Source organism: Lipotes vexillifer, unplaced genomic scaffold, assembly GCF_000442215.2.
Source record: "Lipotes vexillifer unplaced genomic scaffold, Lipotes_vexillifer_v1.1 scaffold72, whole genome shotgun sequence".
Taxonomy (NCBI): Eukaryota; Metazoa; Chordata; class Mammalia; order Artiodactyla; family Lipotidae; genus Lipotes; species Lipotes vexillifer.
The window spans coordinates 1,190,189-1,210,141 of NW_006769482.1; the positions used below are offsets into that span (position 1 = coordinate 1,190,189).

The 19,953-nt window shown below is 44.4% G+C and overlaps 1 protein-coding gene across 1 annotated transcript in view; it reads right to left on the reverse strand.

Annotated features, from left to right (window-relative positions):
- SHC3 (SHC adaptor protein 3) overlaps positions 1–19,953 on the reverse strand; it is a 146,485-nt gene that overhangs the window by 56,328 nt on the left and 70,204 nt on the right. Inside the window, exons 3-5 of the mRNA XM_007445619.1 lie at positions 9,852–9,915; positions 7,478–7,597; positions 3,882–3,935 (exon numbers count right to left, since the gene is read on the reverse strand). Coding sequence (XP_007445681.1) covers positions 3,882–3,935; positions 7,478–7,597; positions 9,852–9,915 — 238 coding nt within the window. The remainder of the gene's footprint in view (positions 1–3,881; positions 3,936–7,477; positions 7,598–9,851; positions 9,916–19,953) is intronic.

Here is a 19,953-nt window from a genome sequence, read left to right on the forward strand (position 1 = left end):
CACCCACTAAGACTAAGAAGGGAGAGAGCTCTTCCAGCAGGTCTTGACGTATTGGACTGCTACCCTGAGGTCATTCTCCAGCATGTAGCCTATCTAAGCTGTTTCCCCTTCCTGCTCAGGCTCTATCCTGTCCCTTTTTCTCTCTTTATCTCTGTCCTTTGGTGTATTCACAGACTGACCTGGGAAAGGGAATGGGAGACCATCAAACCAGTCGACCTGACTTCCTGCCATTTCATCAAGGAAGATAGGGTCAGAATCTGAAGTTACTGGCAAAAATAAGGATTGTAGCTTTTAATCATAGACACTCTTCCTGGATTCAGGAGATGTGGATGTCAGAAGTAGACTTAGGGAGCACTAGTTTCTCAGTCTGAGATCCATGGAACCCTAGGGTTGGGCAGGTATATTCTCCAGCGTTTGAGATGTCACCAGAATCTCTTTTTATGCTTTCATTTCTATGATAATCTTAAAAGTTAATACAGTAATATGCGGAGTCATCTGAACGACACCTGTGCCATCAAGCTCTGCACACCATTTCAGTGCCAAGATTTTCAGTGGGGTTTCCAACATTATGGGTGCCAGGTTTTTAAAGAATCAGAGAGAAAAGAACAGTCAGATGTCTTTGCCCCACCTGAAGCAAATTAACGTCACATTTGTACACAATGATGTACGACTGAAGTGTTTACTTGAATGGAAGAAATCAGTGGAAGGAGTGAGTCATCTGGAGCCTGTGGTAGTAGAGAGATGCTGACCTCAAAGACTTCTGCACCATGGTAGCCAGCTCTAGAGTCACACTGGGAGCAGAGATTTAGTTTCAACAAAACTTTACTCATCACAGTAAATTAATTTTACTTTGGATGTTATTGACTTTACTGTGTTTATTTGTACTTAATTTCCAAGTTTGATTGGGATTTAAAGTTTAATAAAAGGAATAAACATAAGGAGTCTACACATAATTTATTTTTGTACATATTTGTGTAACAAAATTAATTTGAGTCCACATTAGTAGCATATACAAGGAAATTCTTCTTTTTAAATTCTTACTCCAGTCTGAGAAATGCTCCTCTGGCTCCAAGCTAGGGAAGGAAGACTAGGCAAGAGATGTGATGTGTCCCTGTCACTCAGATGATCAATGGCCAAGCCAAGGACACAGCTTTTCCAATGCCAATATTGATGCATTCCCGGCACAGTGGGGGAGTGTATTGCTGTTAAAACAATGTTCTTGACATCACCCAGTCACACAGTGAGCACTCTAAGTGCCAAAGATGGGAATGCCAAGTGCTTGTTCTGTACCCATGTCTGTTCTCACTCCCCAAGTTTTTCTGAGCCTGACCATTCATTATTCTGGCTTTCTTTTGGTGATCTTTTAGAACTGCTAATAATAGATTATAATTGTAGTATGCCTTTTTTTTTTTTTTTTTTTTTTTTGCGGTATGCGGGCCTCTCACTGTTGTGGCCTCTCCCGTTGCGGAGCACAGGCTCTGGACGTGCAGGGTCAGCAGCCATGGCTCTCGGGCCCAGCCGCTCCGCAGCCCCAGACCGGGGCACAAACCCGTGTCCCCTGCATCAGCAGGCGGACTCTCAACCACTGCACCACCAGGGAAGCCCTGTAGTATGCCTTTTTTAATTGCAGGGATTAACTGTGTTTTCCAGTCTGTCTTATCTGACATTTCAAAATACCATTTTCTTACCCAGTAAACTGAGGCACAAAGCAAAAAGTAGATATATATTTAGCAGCAGAACAAGGAATAGGGCCTAGAATTGTTGGTTTTATTTAAAAGGTATACCAATTGTAATGGTTATAAATAAATTTGGAATGAGAACTCATGCACAATGTAATGTGCATTTGAATTGGTTAAAATAAAAAGTAACCATGCTTCCTGTCCCCTGGAATCATGATATTTGCTGTATCAGAAAAAAAATATTAAAAGTTATGAATTACTTTAAGGGTCACTGAATGTTTCCTTTTTTTAAGAAGAGGTGATAGGGAAAATTGAAAATAGTTCACAGGTATGTGCATAGTGGAGAATAAAATAATTTTAACACAGGACAATGTATTTGGCTTTCCGTTTTCTAGATCGCTGCATCTCCACTCAATGTCAGCATGAAGATGAGGTTTGAGACAAGTTCTTGAAAGGAGATATTTATGCAGGTGTGCAACATTTCCACCTCTTATTTTTCAAACTGGGTTACCTTCCAAATTTAAGAAACTATGGTTCTAAGCATCACATTAGGCAAGCAAGTAGACAGCCACTGCAAATTAACTAGACCCGGTTACAGATATAAGTATAGATATGTGTATATGTGTAGTACAGGTAGAGAATGAGTGTATACATATGTCTAGATATAATCTTAAGAAATGCTCCTTAGATGGGCTTGATTATGGAACACTTCCACTTTCTAAACATACATCTCAGTGAGGTATTTCATTTTGCAGTGGATCATAAGAAATTAAAGGATTGGAAAGAAAGTAAAGGAAGGGAAGGGAAGGAAAAAAGAAGAGGAAAGCATCCTGGAAGACTTCTGAAAATTAGACCCTAAGTATGAAATAGGGCCAAAGCCAGTGGAACCCACTGAATGAGATGTTTAAATAATGCTCTGGTCATCCTGTGACACTTTAGCAGAGGATTAAGGGCAAAGAACCATCTGCAGGGTGTGGCCAAATCCCTTTCCTGCCAGTGCTCTTGGCTCAAGGGTCTGAGACAGGGAGACGCCTGGGGTCTCTCCCTGCAGCCTGCATCTCCCCAGCAGGAGTTCAGTGATAGGGAGATAGGAGTGATGCCTCCCTGGAGGCTGTAGCAGGTGGGAGAGGGAAGGGCAGGCACAGGCTTTCCTGTAGCTGAGACACTCAGTGTCATGATTATACTGTCCTTTGGGAACATCGAGATTGGAGCCAGCAGTGGAGATCACTCCCTCGATTTGGGTTTCAATGTGCCAACAGCAGTTCTGCAATCAGGTTACCCAGGTAGGAGTATGGCAGGAAAGATATATGAGTTAAACACAGGGCATGGGAAAAATCCCCTTGCCCGGCTAGAAATAGACAAGGTCCCTGGCCTTGGTATAAGGAGTAATATAATGCACTAATTACTCAGGCTACCTTGGACCAGTAAACTCTTACATAAAATCTGAGCGTTGCCTACCGATAATTTGACAAAATAATACAAACAACAATAATGATAACAGAAGCACTGCCCTGTCTGAGGAGGAAGTGGTTTTCTGAGTCCTGCCTTCCTGACACTGAAACTGAATGCTGGCATTGTATCATAGAATTCCTCACCGAATGTGGGGAGCAAATTCCCTTGTTATTCCACCTTCTTAATAAAAGAAGCAGTGAAAACTAGAACATTCTCGTATTCTCTATCCTCTCTCTTTTTCTCTATCTCTGAAACTCCTTCCCTGTTGGCAAAACAAAGCATTAAAAGACTACAGTGTTAAATTTGGAGAGACAAATACCAATTTCAAATATTTATGAATAAACCAGACTAAGTAAATTCACAGCCTTTGAATAGACTTAAAATCCAAAAACGGAAGACTCCAAGGGAGAGCCAGTAGAAAAACAGGAACAAAGCAGGATTAGCAGAGTCACGAGTGCTCTCCAGCAACTTGAGAAACCAGGGAGCTATGTCATTACCCCTTAAGAAAGCCAGTGCTTCAGGGATTTTTGACAGCTTTTTACTAATGAAATGAAATTTAATGGTAGGTCCTTGTCATGGGTTACCCCTAAAAAAAAATGAGAGTCAGGAAGAGCTTATGAAAGGGAAGTGGAAACAGTTGGTATCACAGTTAACTTTCTTTATAGGGTCCTAAGAGGCATGCTTCTGAAGCAGGGCCCCTTTGCAGCAATTCTGACAAGAGCAAGAGGAAACAACTCCAAGGGCACTTACCGGGTCTCCGCCAGAGGCAAAGGAGATGGACTGCATGTGATGATTCGCTATAATCTGCCAGGTCCAAAACAAGAAATGAGATGTGCCGTTATTACCTTTCCCATGTCTTGGAAAACTTACTGTTTGTTGGCAGGAAATACAAATCCACAAGGATTCCTGATAATTGGTAAAATTCATACCCAATGAAAATAACAATTATAGAAGTAATAACAATAGATAACCCTGAATGAACTTTCACAACATCAGCCGCTCATCTAGCTGCTTTGCCAGAATTATCTCATTTAAGTCTCACAGCAGCCCTATGAGGTAGGAACTATTGCAATCCCATTTTACAGATGAAGAGCCTGAGGCCCAGAGGGGTTAAGCAGCTGGCTCAAAGCTCTACGGCTAGTTAAAGGCAGAGCTGTGACCGAACACAGGGGATCTTAACAACCATGCCTCCTTGAGAAGGAAAACGTCTCAACCACACACCAAAACATGTCAACTGTGCAGTTTCTGTTTCCAAAGACACATGGGGTCTTTGGTACAGACCCCATAGCTGGAGTGGAGGGAAGTGTGGCTGTCTCCTACTTCATCCCATTTGTATCATGAGCACATGAATTAGAAAGCCAGCATCCAAGATCAAAATTGGTGTCCTCTCAGGCACTCTTGTAATTTATCAATTTAAAAACCACCAAGGATGTTCCAAGTTAATTTTAAATTGGGAAATTTCCATTAGCATTATAAACTGCAGCATACGGTGGGATTTAGTAGACACTGAGTAAATTAGGAGCCGCCCTAAATTTAAAAGGCTACATAAGTCTTCCATGCTATTTTTATCTTTTTAAAGACAACATAGTGACATTGAAGTAAATTTCCGGGGGTGGGAACAGCACTCTGGTCTCCATCCCAGCATAACCAGGTTTCTTTCTGCATAGCCCCCTCAGGTCCTCGCCGGCAGGCAGGCAGAATTTACAGAGCTGTAATCCTACCATCCAAGGGATTTTTCCAACCATGCTCCAGTAAAACTCAAAGCAAAACTATAACTGAATTACAAGATAAAATTAGATATTTTTAAATGCTTACTTCACTTGTTGGCACTTGCAAAACTACTCAGGATCTATAAAACCCTGAGTATATCGATGAATAAAAATGAGTCCAGCTCTGTAGCCTGTACCCAAACCGAGCTGGATCAGACTAATAGCTGCCCTTTGCAGCTTTCTGAATTCTGCCTCTAGTCCAGGGGCAGAGGGCTTCCAAGGGAGCAATGAGGACATAGCAGTCCCCAGATGATGACAAACTATGACTTCTAAAGTTGTTCATTTTTTGCTTATTGAATTTTTTGTTTATTTAATTTTTGATTCTAAAGCAGCTCTAAAACTGGGGTTTGGAAATCAAAGTGAACACAAAGATTTAAGAAAAAAATGGAAATCATATTTGGCCAACGTGACCGTTACTGCGTGATTGTATGTTGTCCCTTTGGGTAAGATAGACATTGAAAAGGAGAGTAAGAAAATTAGAGCTAATTAACTAAAGGATGTGTTTTGCTCTGAGGGTGTTTCATCTTGCTTCTTCTCCTTGAGAGCTCTGAAAAGGAGAGCTAGCTTTGCCTTTCTGCTGGCTCTCTGGTTTGGGAAGGGTTTGCCCACTCGGGCTCCTTCTATTTGCTACAGCCCGGCCCTTAACTCGGGAGAGGCAGAGGGACGTGAGCTCTGGGTCCTGCCAAACCTTCCTCAGACTGTGCTCATGTCACCCGAGCTGCCATTCCCCAGGCATGCCCCCAGCCCTGCACTCCCTCCCACACCCACATAAACCAAGGGCAGGCCAATGAGACCTGGACACGCCCAACCAGCCCTCAACCCGAGGATGGGAAGGCCAACCATGTGACCTCATCGTTTCTGCTCTGAGAGTCTGCCTCTCTCTCCCTTTTTTTAAATTTTTTGAGGTAGAAGGGAGAATTAGGAGATAAGATCTCACAGAATTGAGGACTGTAGTCTGAGGATTCCTACAAACAAAAGGTGCAGCAGCCACATGAATAAGAATGAAAGAGAGCAGACTTGTGGTTGCCCAGGCAGAGGGGGCGGAGGGAAGGACTGGAGTTTGGGGTTAGCAAATGCAAACCATTACATATAGAATAGATAAACAAGAAGTCCTACTGCATAGCACAGGGAACTGGATTCAATACCCTGTGATAAACCATAACAGAAAAGGATTTTCAAAAGAATGTATATAAATGTATAACGGAATCACTTGGCTGTACCGCAGAATTAACACAACATTGTAAATCAACTATACTTCAGTTCAAAACAAAAAGAATGGAAGTGAGCGTGTGAGGGCAGCGCCGAGCTAGGTGCACCCCGAGCCACCACAGGGCTCAGCAGGAGGCGGCTCCAGAGAAACGCTGAGCCTCTTGCACGTTCTTAATCTGCCACCTAACAACTGGTTACCCATCCCTCGGAAGGGCCGATGAGAAAAGACAGGGGATTATCCATCAGTTGAGTGAGGACAAAGGAATGGGGTAAGAAGTGGCATCCACTATGTCAAAACACAGCCCAGGTGTTGCCTCTCATTTCTATGCTAGATCTAGAATTTATTTCAACATCTTGGGTTGGGGCAGGGGTGCAGTGGTGTCCCATTCATCCTAAATGAAGCTGGGGATGCTGCTTGCTTACCTGGGGAATATGGAATCAATAAATATGAATATGTATAGCAACATGAAGGTACCCCTAGGCATCCCTGGTAACACACTGCCAGAGTCAGGAAGTGTGTCATTCAGAGGTCTGTGGATTGCCCATCCTTCTCCGTGTATGCACATCCGAATCCCAGCTCACACTGCCAGCAACAGAGGTCCAGACTGGGCAGAGCAAGTGAGGAATGGCTTCGCTCCACCTCCCACCTTTATGGTTTATGAGCAGTTTCACCTCCTTTGCCTCCTTTGGCCTTAAGAACTCCCCTGCTGGTTCCAGGACAGCTACTCATACACCCACTTTCCCAGCTAAAGGAACTAACAATCAGAGAAACTTAAGATATAGACACTGAAGAAAAACCCAACTATCTTAACAGAGTTTGCCTCAGTAAACATCGTCATCCCCACCTCAGTCAGTAAGGACCCCGTCCGCACTGGACATGCCACAGATGCGCCATACAGCACCAACCCATGACACTATCAACTAAGAGAGGCTCCAAAATAACAACCCACGAAGAAGTAAAATATACTGTCAATTAAACCATGACATGCCACCATCTCAAAGATGATAAATGTGAAAATAAAATGTGGACTGTAGAACCAACAAAATACAATATTAAAGAAAGCAAAATAGGTCAAGGACATTGAGAGGAGACTTCTGGGCATACACACACCTCTTTTTACACTGTAAGTAAACCGATGAGTTCATGCATTATCCTCAAAAAAAAGGTAATTTATAGCAGAATTCAAGAGACCCAATTCCATCTATCATTCTGTTGGCGACCTTTGGAAGTGGCCAGAGTTTGTGGACTGGTGAAGATTTTACACAAATGTGCTCCGCAGGGACCCGGTAAAGCTAGAAATGGGAAGCCTTGTGCAACAGCCACGGTTTGGGGGCTATGGGCAGGGCAGGGCCTGAGCACCTACAGACCTGTTTCGAGTCTGGGGTCCGCAGGTTCAGGCTGGCGGTGGATATGGTCAGGGAGATGCTCATCCCCGCAAACTGGAGGTTGCTCTTGCCCAGGATGCTGGACAACATTTTGCTCGGAGGCTGTGAAATCAAGCAGCATTATTTTAGCTTTCCGTTCACAGAAGGCCACATTGTCAAGGCCTCTACACTGTTATCTTCCACACCTTCAACCTTCACCATCCCCTCTCATCGGGCACGTGAAGGCAACATTCCAGGAATGAGCTGGGAGTGTGGGATCTGACACTAACACACAAACTCTAGAGTACGCAATAGGCAAACTGTAAAGCACCTAATATACACACACTGAGATGACGACTCTGCTGGAAGGTCAGAGGTGTCAGTACACCAGGCAGCTCCTGCTGGGATGTGTCTCATGGGGTCAATCATAAGTCCCAGGAAGGCGCCACAGGCCAGGGCCTGAAGCTTTGCAGCCTCAGAAACCAGTTTCATCCTACCAGGAATCAAACTACTCAGGACCAGCGTGAAATGGAGCAGCTCATGGGGCTGATGAGCAGCTAAATGGTCCAGTTAAAACTCAGGGGTCTGGAGCCAGCACAAGGATGGACAGACCCAGTTCTGCTCTAACTGGTGCATCAACCAGCCCTTCAGAACTGTCCTTGGCACAGGGACCCACTAGCTGTCCCTTCCTTCCTTTTCAGAGTAGAACATGCCCTCTTTTGAGATGCCAATTAAGACTAGTTCTTAACCAAGCAGGCATCACTTTTGAATCCCCTACCAGAGCTATTTAAAAATAGAGATGCCTGGGCCCCACCCCAGAGATTCTGATTAAGCATACCAGAGGTGAAGCCCAGAAATCAACATTGTTTCCACCACTTTCACCAAGAGGCCTGAGAGGGAACCCCGAGACTTGCTGGTCGGGTACCAAGTGACTGTGAAAGACGAGGTTCCTTATCTCAGTTCTCAGATGCCTTCCTAGTTCCTGTATTCAAGATTCTGGAGCCTTGCCTGGCTTCTATGTCCCCTGTGGGCTGACTGGAACACAGGCTGGCACATCTAGATGAGTCTTCATCCAAAGTTCTCTGCCTGAAACCGAGGTGCTCTGAGGGCTCACAAATGTCTCCAGGTTACGAAGACAGAGCTGACCCTCAGCCCTGGGAGCAGCAGAGGCAATCACACAACCTGCCCCAGAGCCTCAGCCTCAGGACAGACTCAGAGATACTCACAAGGATGCGCTCACCACCATTCAGTCCAGGCATAGAAAAGTCTGGATGGTGGATATTTAATTATGTATTCACTACACACTTAAGAAAAGAGTTTTTCTGAGCTTTGTCTTAATCCAGTTTTTTTCTTCTGGTCCAACCACCTCCAGGATGAAAAGGTCGAGTCCAGGGGTTGAACATACAGCCCGTGGAGCCAGGTGGCCTGAGTTTGAGCTCAGCTCCACCACCTTCTCGCATTGTGGGTTCTCATACCTGTGCCTCAGTTTTTATCATCTGTAAAATGGGGATATTCAACGGTGTTCTAGAGCTGTCTTGTTCCAGCTAATGAGAGACAATTATTAAATTTTTAGGAATTTTATGAGCTGGCCATTAAAAAGAGCTGCTATTAAAAATTAATTTATGTAAACATAATTAAATCAATTACATTTTAAAAAAAACAAACAATAAATACTCAAAATCATCACTTCCTAATTGTTTCCACATTAGCTATTACCTATGATGTTCAGGTAATTTAGTGTGGACAATGTCCTTGTCCACTATATGTAGTGGGGACACTGTGTAACAGTGACCTACTGCACATCTCTTCCCAGCTCCACTTTAGAGATGTCAGGTTAGAGCTTGAAATAGGCCATTGTGGAAGCATTTATGCCACAGAAACTGGCAAACACAGCAAATTTAGTGCTTCTCAGTCTCCACCTCCAGCCCCAAGAGCCTGTTGTTAAACTATTAGCAGCACACCACTGAGGGCATCAACCACAGAGTCGTTCTAATGAAATGAACTAATGTACATAAAGGCTGAGAAGAATGCCTGGCCCTGGTTTACGTGTCTTTCGGTGTAGACCTGGCGTGGTTATTTTGACAACCCTATCAGTTAGCCTTGATAGCTAACTATCCTCGTCAACCACGTGGCAAAGAGGGAATATAAGCTCTTTTTGTTTTTAAAAGTGACAAGAGTCACTGTGAGTTACGCCCTTTAAATCAACAGATGTCTCTTGGCTCCCCTCTGCCCAGCAAAAAAAAAAAAAAAAGGAACAAAAGCCAGGCCATGGAAAAGAGAAACAGAACAATTGTGTGTGATTAAAGATGCTGAGTGGTGACAGAAGAGAGAAAAAGTAAAAGAGACACAGGTAGACATGGAGCCGAGAGAACAGTACCTTTCTTTTCCTGAAGGCTCCTTTGGCGCCAGGGACGGCTTCGCAGACCCGGCTGATGGCTTCCCTTAAGAGAATAGGAAGAGAGAGATCCATTTTATCCCATCCTTCAGGATTACATAACCCAGACGTTCTACACGTGCGAAAAAAAAAAACTAAGCAAACCACATCTTAGAGCCTCTGGCTGGCAGTATCCTAATTCTTTCTGTTGCTGTGGTTGTATCCTAAGGGTGGGATATGAATCGATGCCACACTTTCTTTTTTCTGTTTTTAATGTTTGGTTAAGATTATATTTTAGAAAATCAGTACCCTGAAGTGCTGAAGTGTACTCTTCTGGATGTTCTCTCCATGGCCATGGTCATGGCACAAGGCCCAAACCTAATCAAGCATTGCTATTGATTAAGATCTTTCTGAAGTGAGTCAGAATGTAATTAAAAGAAATTTGGTCCTCTGAGTTTTATTCCCAGCTTGTGCAGTTACTAAATATCATAAAATCAAGAGGATTTTGAAGGAGGACAGGAACTCCAGGGCTACACAAATGAGCCAGAAATGAGGCTCTGCGTAGGCATTTCTAAAGCATCTACAATGTGCTGGGCACTGTCTTCAGGAAGGAGGCAAGGAGCATCCTAGGTACCAAGGGAGCCTGACAGAAGGACCAGCTGCAGAGGGTCTGACCCACAGGTCTACCCGGGGCAGGAGGGCATGGGGGCTGTGGGAGGGTGAAAAAGTAAGACTGGACAGAGGCTGCTACAGTGCAGAAGCTGGAGGCTGGTGGGGACGTGGCTTGGGCAGGTGCTTGAAAGCAAGCATAGCTCAACTTTGTGACTCGACCTCAGTGAGAAATAATGGGTGATATGCCAAAGGCGGCTCCAAAGTCAGGAGCCCAGAAAGGAGCTGGGTGAACTTCTCAACTCCCACATGGGGAAGGATAAAATAGTAAAATAACACAGAAAAAAAAAATAAATAGGAATATGGAGAAACACTGAATGATAGAGAAGATAATAGGTCCTTAGAAACATTCCACAAACTTTCTCAGCTGAATACTTCTTGAAATTATTTTCTATCATCTAGAAACATAATTACTGTCACAATACAATGCTTTTAAGAGAAACACAACCTTGTCAAATTAGGTGAGAGACTATTAAGATAAGCTTCACATTTGCCATTCAATTCATTGTACAGAGAGAAGAAAGAAATACTATTCTAAAAGTTCAGATGCCATAAAAACTATAGATTATGAATCACCATGACTCAGAAAAAGTTTGTTTGAAAGAAACAAGTATTTTTTTGATGTTTTTCCTTAGTCATTTATTTTATAATAATATCCTAAAAGTGGTTCTATCAAAATAATCATCGAAAGTATTTTCTAAAGGTAAATTCCTTATTGAAAAGAGTCAAGTTGTTTCTCTAGAGAAACATGTATAAAAAGTATCTATATTTTATCTGTTTAATTTTTAAAGCTTGATGTGTGTCTGTACTGTGCTTATTATATTAAATGACACATTTAGCTGAGCAAAGCAGCTCAGTCCCTGATAGTCCCAATAGGCTGGAAAGATATTATTTGATGGAAAGTTTCCAGTAAGTCATTCCTTAAATACCCCTAGTAAGCATCGTATTTCTTTTTCCATCCACTGACGTAGAGGATAAGACAAAAAAATCAGTCTTGGATGACAGTTTTCAAAAAGGAAATGTCAAATGTCTACTTTATTATATAGGTTACTCATCATCAAACGTCTAATCTAGTCAGGCTATGAAGCTTGGGCAGAAGGCCTCGCTACTTATGTGTCACTTTGGGAGACGGAGGTGGAAACAACCAGTGAGCTTTAAGAGTGGGATTGTGGAGAAAATGTTGCAAATAATAAACATGGTCTATCAAACAAATCCTCCCACACAGAGGCAAACAAGCATCTCAAAGAACATTCAGAGACTCAATATTTTGGCCTTAAATTTTGCAAATGTAAGACGTTCCAGAAATTTATCAGAGCTCATGGACTCAAGAAAGTCCTAGGGATCCCCCCTGTCAGCCAACCTTTAGAATTCCCAAAGAGATTTGCAAACCAAGCTGCTTTTCAGAAGAATGCTCTCCTTTCATCACTGGCAAAAATTTGTTTCTGATGCTCATATAAATTGTGTGTGTGTGAATTCTCACTTCACCCAGGTTGATGGTATCTATTTCTGTTTGAAATAGAAATGTGACATAACTATTAGTAATTGCAATAGTTAGATGACTGAAATTAGTAGAACTCCAATGTCTAATTTAAATATAACGATTCGTATCCTCTCTCCTTATTGCCTAGCAGAGTGCCTTTTGGTGAGTAGTGCTATTTTAATTGGTTCTTTTAGCAATAATTATTTAGCTTTGTGTAAATCCATTTAATCCCAGTTTGAGCCTCAGGTAGTGACTTTGCCCTGTTTTTAGTAATGGAGAGTGCTTCCTAACATTCTGTCCAGTAAGACCCCATTTTGGTAAGCCAACCCATGACCTTGGAGTTCAGTTAGTATGAAAATGGAATATTTGGCACCTCCAGAGTCATCTGAAAGTAACTGAAGCCAGCCCCAAATGCTAATCCTTACTTTCTCATGACTTCACCATCTTCCCCTTTTGTATAAAATTCTCATCATTAGAGCCAGTACCTTTGACATTTTAATAGCTTCTTCATTAGAATGTAGTACTGGATCCTTTGAAATCATGCAGCACCATCTTACTCCATACTCACCCATCTCATTGCTACCCACCCAGCCTCCCCAAACACACACACACACACACACACACACACACACACACACACACACACTCGTATTTTACAGACTAAAAAAAAAAAAAATAGGACATCTGGGTTACTTTTACACTCATTCACTCCTATTCTAGTGGGGGGGTGGGGTGCAACAAACAAACACATATAATGGTAAATTGCAGTCAATTTCATGAAGAAATAAGAAGGAGAGATATGTAGAATGTGTAGATAAATAGTACATGCCACCCCCAAATATGTCTCTCTGGTATAAGGATCATTTTGAGCTGAAGGCAATTGAGAAGAAGTAGATACAAGAAAAGTCTCCTGCACTTCCCCTACTGGCCTAAAAGCAGGACATAAATTTGTAAAGGCATCCTCTTCCCCTCTCCACCAAGGACAGACATTAATCACTGGAGACAACTCTAGATCCTGATCAACTAAGAGATGCACCAGAGGAATCTGCATAACAAACCTTGCTACTAGCTCTTATCTTCCACAAGTTTCCTCATATATTTACCTTCCCACAGCTTGTCACCCCCAGAAACTCAAAGTCTTTTTTTCTGTGTCTTGTCAATTCTGCACAGATTTTTCATCTTCAATTAAGATATAAGCCCAAGTTCTAACCACTTCTTTGAGTTACTCATCACTGAATTTCACTGCGAGCATGTGCACTTCGTGCTTTAATCAAGTTTGTTTTTCTCTTGTTAATCTGTCTTCTGTTAGTCTAATTTGCAGGGTCCCAGCCAAAGAATATAGGAGGGCAGAGCCCCCAATTTTTTTTCCTTCCCTACAGAATAAATGCTGTAATGCATGTCAGTAGCAGGGAAGAGTCACCCAGTGAGTGGCATTTGAGTGCCTGGGCAACTATCCAGGAAAAAGTAAGTTTAGTTCCTACCTTATAGCTTACATGCAAATAAATCCTAGGTTTAATTTGTTTGTGATGAAACCATAAAAGTACTAAAAGAAAATTGGGAAGACATTTTTTTTTTTTTTTTTTTTTTTTTTTTTTTTGGGGGGGGGGGGAGCCTCTCACTGTTGTGGCCTCTCCCGTTGCGGAGCACAGGCTCTGGACGCGCAGGCTCAGTGGCCATGGCTCACGGGCCCAGCCGCTCCGCGGCATGTGGGATCTTCCCGGACCGGGGCACGAACCCGTGTCCCCTGCATCGGCAGGCGGACTCTCAACCACCGCGCCACCAGGGAAGCCCCGGGAAGACATTTTTAGTCTCTGAATCTTAGAATGATACAGAAACCATAAAAGAAAATATTGACACAATATCATAAAAATAAAACTTTATGCACAAGAAAAAAAAAAATGGAAACATTTCACAGCCAAAGAGATAATTGTCCTAATATAAGTCAATAAGGAAAACATCAAAAACCCAATAGAAAATGAGTAAAAGATATGAACAAAGAGTTCACACAGGAGATAAATGGCACTTGAAAATATGAAAAGATTCTCAGCTTTACTCATAATAAGAATACAAATTAAAGCCTATACTAAAAGTCAATTTTCACAGCCAAAGATTTAAGCTTGATAAGAACTTGTCGGTAAAGTATCCCACATCAGTGAGAATGTAGCTTGGTGCAGCATCCGTGGGGGCGGATTGGTCATATCCCTAACAAAACCCTTTCATCCAGCAGTTCTACTTCTGGGAATGCATCCTCTAAATACTCTCAGAAACAGGCCAGAAGACTCACATACACACTATTGATTGCAGCAATGTTTTAATAGAATGATAGGAAAGAATCAATACCTATCAGGGGCCAGTTCAATAAATTATGGTACCTCCATAAAATGGACCGTCAACAGCATTGTTGATGGTGCCCTCTCCACCCTCACCGCCCTTTTCTCCTCAGCTCCCCCCAGGCCACTCTTGTTCCTACTAACTGTTCTGCAAAGTCGCCAACACCCTCCCTGGCACCAAATCAACAGGCAATCTGCTGTGCTCACTTCCTTGACACACTTCTTTTTCTTGACTTCTTGATCCCACAGTCCTCTGACGTCCTCCACCATCCTGGGTGCTCCTGGTCAGTTTCTTGCCTTCTCCGTGACTCTACCTCTAAATCACAGAGAGCCCAAGGATCCGTTCCACCCACCTCCTCTCTGTCCTCTGTGTGACCTGCATGAGTGGATGGTACAATCTGAGAACGATTTTACTGCCCCAACGTCTTCTGTCTAAATCCACTCGGGGCCAGCTCCTCCTTGGCCCCGGACGAAGCCCAAGGCATACCCCGTATCTAGTCCACTCACTTCCAGAGAAGAAAATATCCTCAATAACTTACAACTTACTCCATTTTCCTATTTTTAGAGGTAAAAATTCTCAGCCCCAGCATAATAATAAAAACCCAGAACATCATTTAAAGTTAGAGCTCTCCTCCTTCCCTTAGCACTGTCTGGGGCCCAAAACCTCCCAGTGGCCAAAGAAGGAAGTGCCTCTCAAGCTTCTGGCTGCAGTTTCTGACCCCTTGGCTGGGATGGTGGTCTGGGGGTGACTATGAAGAAGTCAGGGAGCACTGAGTGACACTGACAGCCCCGGCTGGGCCCTCTGGCCAGGGCTGAGGTTTGCAGCCAACTCCTCCCACAGCCATTTTCCTTGTTTATTTAAGGCTCCTCCCCCAATCCCGGGAATATTAGGGTGCCCGTGCTGAAATGGACAGTGTCTGTTCTTCATCCGCCCACACACCTTCCCCCTCCTGGCACCCACACCCATCCATGGGGCAGGTCCAGCCTCTTGCTGCTGACACAGCCCCAATCCTTAGCAGTAAGCTTTCCAGGGTAAGTCCACTGGGCTTATGGCCCCGTTAGGGTGCCTCCTGCCTACAGCACCTTCCATCAGCGGGAGGTAGTTTCTCCCCAAACACACTCACTCCTGCTTCAGGTCTCAGTGGTGTGGTCCAATGGGCTCCCCAGGCTCTGGGTGACACATGCCAAAGTCAGCAACATCTGCTAAAAGCCCCTCACTCTATCTGAAGCAAAGGGGAACCACCTGGCCCCTCCCACATTATCAGGGTAGGGATCACAAGACACAGGACTCTAGCCAAAGAAATCCTCTCTGTAATTCCCAACCTCATTCATTATACTTTCCAGGTGACTGTTGGACAAATAACAGCAAAATAGATTCCCACACCAATCTTGTCTTCCCAAACCCTGCCTGGGTGGTCCCACACCATAGCCCTTTCGGGACTGCTAGAGCCATGCCCTGACTTGGATCTCAGCTAAACGAAGACAGAGTCTAATTTTACTCTGCAGTTACCTCCATCCACTCCTGTTCTAAGGTGTCTTATTGTCTCTAGCTCCAAAGGCCTCATTTGCCTTCATCTCCAGCCTCATTTGTCTTCCATCTCCCAGGATGTTGGTACCAAGATTTTATAAACAGTTACCACATCCAATTGATATCTCCAGCTCATTGTCTAAAGCCTGCTCAGACTTAATCTTTTCAAACAAAGCCTTGACTGTCCCCACCAAAAGCATTCCTACCCTGGTCTTCCCATGGCAGAAAACTAGACCATGGTCCTCTAGAGAGCTGCTCTCACCCCAACCCAGGAACTGTCCTTGATCCTCCTGTGCCACGGCCACACCAAATCCATCACAGCCCTGACCACCATGGAGAAGGCAAGATATTCTGTGTTCTCAAGAAACCTACAGGGTAGCGGAGGAGATTAACAGCTCATGGAATAGCCTAGAGAAAAAAGTAGCCACAGCATGGGCACTATTAACTACTAGAGGGCAATTCTGTCTTTCAGAGAAACAAGAGGGCATGTACACCCAGTCCACAGAGAAGCCTCATCACTAAAGGAGCTGGAAACCAGGGGCGGTAGAAGATCTCTGGAGAAAGTACAGATTGGAACTGGGCCCAGAGGAGCAGCCTTGTCGAGCAGTGGCTGTGCCGGGAAATGGCAGACTGGGTCAGATTTGCAGAAGGACGGCAAAAAGAGGCAGAGGAATTTAGAATTCAGACTCAGGTCCGAGAAGCATCCAGGGATGTGCTGAGGGGTGATAAACAGCAGAGGCCTTTTAAATAGGGCTAATATGATCGAAACAGGATTGAATGGACATTAACCTAGCAGCAGTGTGCAAGACACAGAAAGGGCTGAGAAACAGCAGGCAGGGAGACCAGCCCAGACTTCTGTGGTGAAAATGACAATGAAAAGAGGCCCATTTGGAGAAGAAAACTCACAGGTCTGCCTGATCATGGAGAGTAGAGCTGAGGGTAGGGCTATAGACAGCTCACTCTCACCGTGGGGACAGCCTCTCTCCCTCCGCAAGGAGGCATGAAAGCAGCCGATTATCTCCATCGTGAAGCCATGAGACAGGCAGGCAATGTATGAGAGCCAACACACAGCAAGGATGGGGCCAGGAGCCTGCCAGCCAGGGTGAGAGGGCATGTGGGGGTCCAGAGTGCTAAGAGGGGCACTTAGAGCAAATGGCTTCTTCCCAGCTTCATCCACACAAATGAATCGAAACTTCCCAGCACCTACAACCTAAAGCATCATACAGAGTTAAACACAATTTTAGGCATCAAAAATACCTCAACCTTAATTTGTCAAAAGTAATTTCACCAGAACAGGTTGAAACCACTTAAATCTTCCAACAATAGGTATGTTGCAAGCATATAGCCACGAATTTTGAAATCTGTGCACCACTTGAAAAATCAGTGAGATGCCAAAGCAAGTTCCCTAATTGTCATAATTTTACAGTCACCCCTGCCATTTTTATCCCAACATTCCCAATGTTTGTGATTTGCCCCAGACACAAATACATAGTAGGTGTCAATAACTACTGATTGATGATTATTAAACAGATGCAAAAAAAAAACAGTATTCTATAATTTCTCATTTTGAAAAAAAGCCCAATAGGAAACTAGAAAAGAGATTCCTTAACCTTGCTGTACAATATCTCACAAAATGAAAGATAAACCCTTAGGACTGCTAAAAATGTAGAACCAAAGAATAAAGCCCTCCCGAGACAATATTGAAGCTAATATTCCTAATGGTTTAAATAACTAAAGTTCGCTCAAGGTCACAGGTGGTGTCACAGACATCTTTGTTTGAGAGATCAGGGATTTGCTTCATTCTTATGAACACTTTCAATGAATTTTCTTTTCCCTTTTAAAATTCTAACTGTTGGGTTAGAAAAAGTTCTCTACTCCCAATTCAGCTGCTTCAAGATGCTGATAAGCCAATCAAAAAGAAAGTTACACCTCATAATTGCTGTTTATGGCAGATACAATTTTATAAAAAGCAAGGTCTCAGATAATCGGGATGGGTCCACCCAACCACACTGTGCTCCAGGCAAGATGGTGCCACTTGCCTTCAGAGCGCCAGCCATGAAGGGGCTGAAAGGGGCTGCCCAAAGTAGCGTGGAATCCACAGACCTTGGAAACCTTGCATATATCTGTCTTTACTGCCAGCTTTTTGGAGAGATGCATCTTCTGAGATCAACTACCACAAGCTTTAAAGAGCCCAACTCTGCTGAAATCTGCTTCCTAATAGCAAAGCGGAAATACAGGAGAAGCAAGCAAACCTGACCCCAAAGTCTCTGACCCTTTGGATACACATACCAAAAACACAAGGGGACCTGACTTTTGCCAGGCTCTGTTCTATGTGCTTTCAAGGGATGGCCTCATTTAATCCTCACACATCCTTGGAAGGTAGGAGCATTGATGCTGGTTTTATAGTTGAGGAGATGGAGGCACAGAGTAGTTAAGCAACGTGCATGAGATCACACAGCCAGCAAGTACCTAAGCCTGCTCAGAGCCCAGGGAGTGAACCCACAGCTTTAAGAACAGGCCATGTGGGAGGTCCACGGAGATGACACGTTTTTTGAACCCCAGTCTCTCTCTGGACCTAGGGAGAGCCCATCCGCTTGTTCCTCAGCAAGGTCACCCACAATAGGACTCAGAATCTTAGAGTTCTAACAATCACAGAACCACGTAAGGCCTTGTAAATCCTCAACACCAATTCTAACCCACCAGAAGTGGTGTCCAAGATGGGAACCGTGGGAACCAGAAACCAGGTGCCATATGTACAAAATCTACCTTGAGTGGATAAACAAACCACGTTCAGAGGGCTCAAGTGAAACTGTGCTGGGAGTGAAAAAGAGCAGGGACACACACACAACATCAACCAGCCTGAACAAAATTATGTGGCATGAAGGAGATCAGACAAAAAAGAGTATGTGCTGCATGATTCCAGGCATATAAAAACTCCAGGAAATGCACACTAATTATAAGTGCTGATGCTGTGTGGGTGTCTGGGAGGTGGCAGGAGGCAGGAAGGGGCCTGTTCCCATACTCCCTGGGAGAAGCCTAGGCCCAGGATTTCCCATCATGTCCCCCGAAGCTCAGGGTAGGCCTCCATCACCAAGTCTCTCTGTGGCTCTAGTCTTGACTGAAACACCTAAACCTGGACCAAACAAACACCTAGTCTTCCTTCCCTCCGTCCTCTGTGTTCACTTTTCTTTGTAAAATGGCAGCTACATCATTGTGGGTGACACTTTGGCCAGGCAGCTCAGACACCTGGGCCATGCCTGATCCCGTGCTGTGCTCTCTACCGCACTGCAGCCTGAGAACCCATTTCCCAATGAGATCTTTCCTTTTAGGATCCTGTGGGTGGATGGATGCAGGTCTTGGAGGAGGCAGCTAAAATTAGGCTCAGCCAACAGCATCTCGAATGCAGCCCTGTTAACAGCCCTGTGTCACACATAGACACGTCCTCTGACATTATTTTCTGTATAGCATGACATTTTTTTGACATCTTAAAGAACTTTTCTAGCTGGGGAGACACCACCCCTCTGGGGTTAGTCAATTCTTAAAGACAGCAAAGGGCCCAGTCGGATCCCCTATGACATGCAGATTAACCAGTGCAGGGCCAGGCCTCCTCTCCTGGCCCCTGCACCCCCAGAGGCAACATTCCTCTGCCTTACTCATCTCAGGACCAGGTGCCAGGCAATTGCGACCAGCCCTATAGCTCAGAGCCCGCAGGAAGTGCCCGAACTAGCCATCCTGAGCTGTCCACCCTGCCCTGCCTTGCCTTTCCCATGGAGACCCCAGTAAAGGCTCTGGCCTAAACCTCTCTCCTGTCCTCTGCCTTCTGCCCACCCTGGTGTTTCCCCCTGTGGCCCCCGATATCAAGGTGCACTGGGGAGCGGGGAGCTCATGCCAGCCTCACAGCAACTCAGGAGGCCATCTCAGTCAGACAGCTCCTCCTCTCTACTCTTGGTGGGGGTCGGGCCCTCTTTTCTTTTTTTTTTGCGGTACGCGGGCCTCTCACTGTTGTGGCCTCTCCCATTGCGGAGCACAGGCTCCAGACGCGCAGGCTCAGCGGCCATGGCTCACGGGCCCAGCCGCTCCGCGGCATGTGAGATCCTC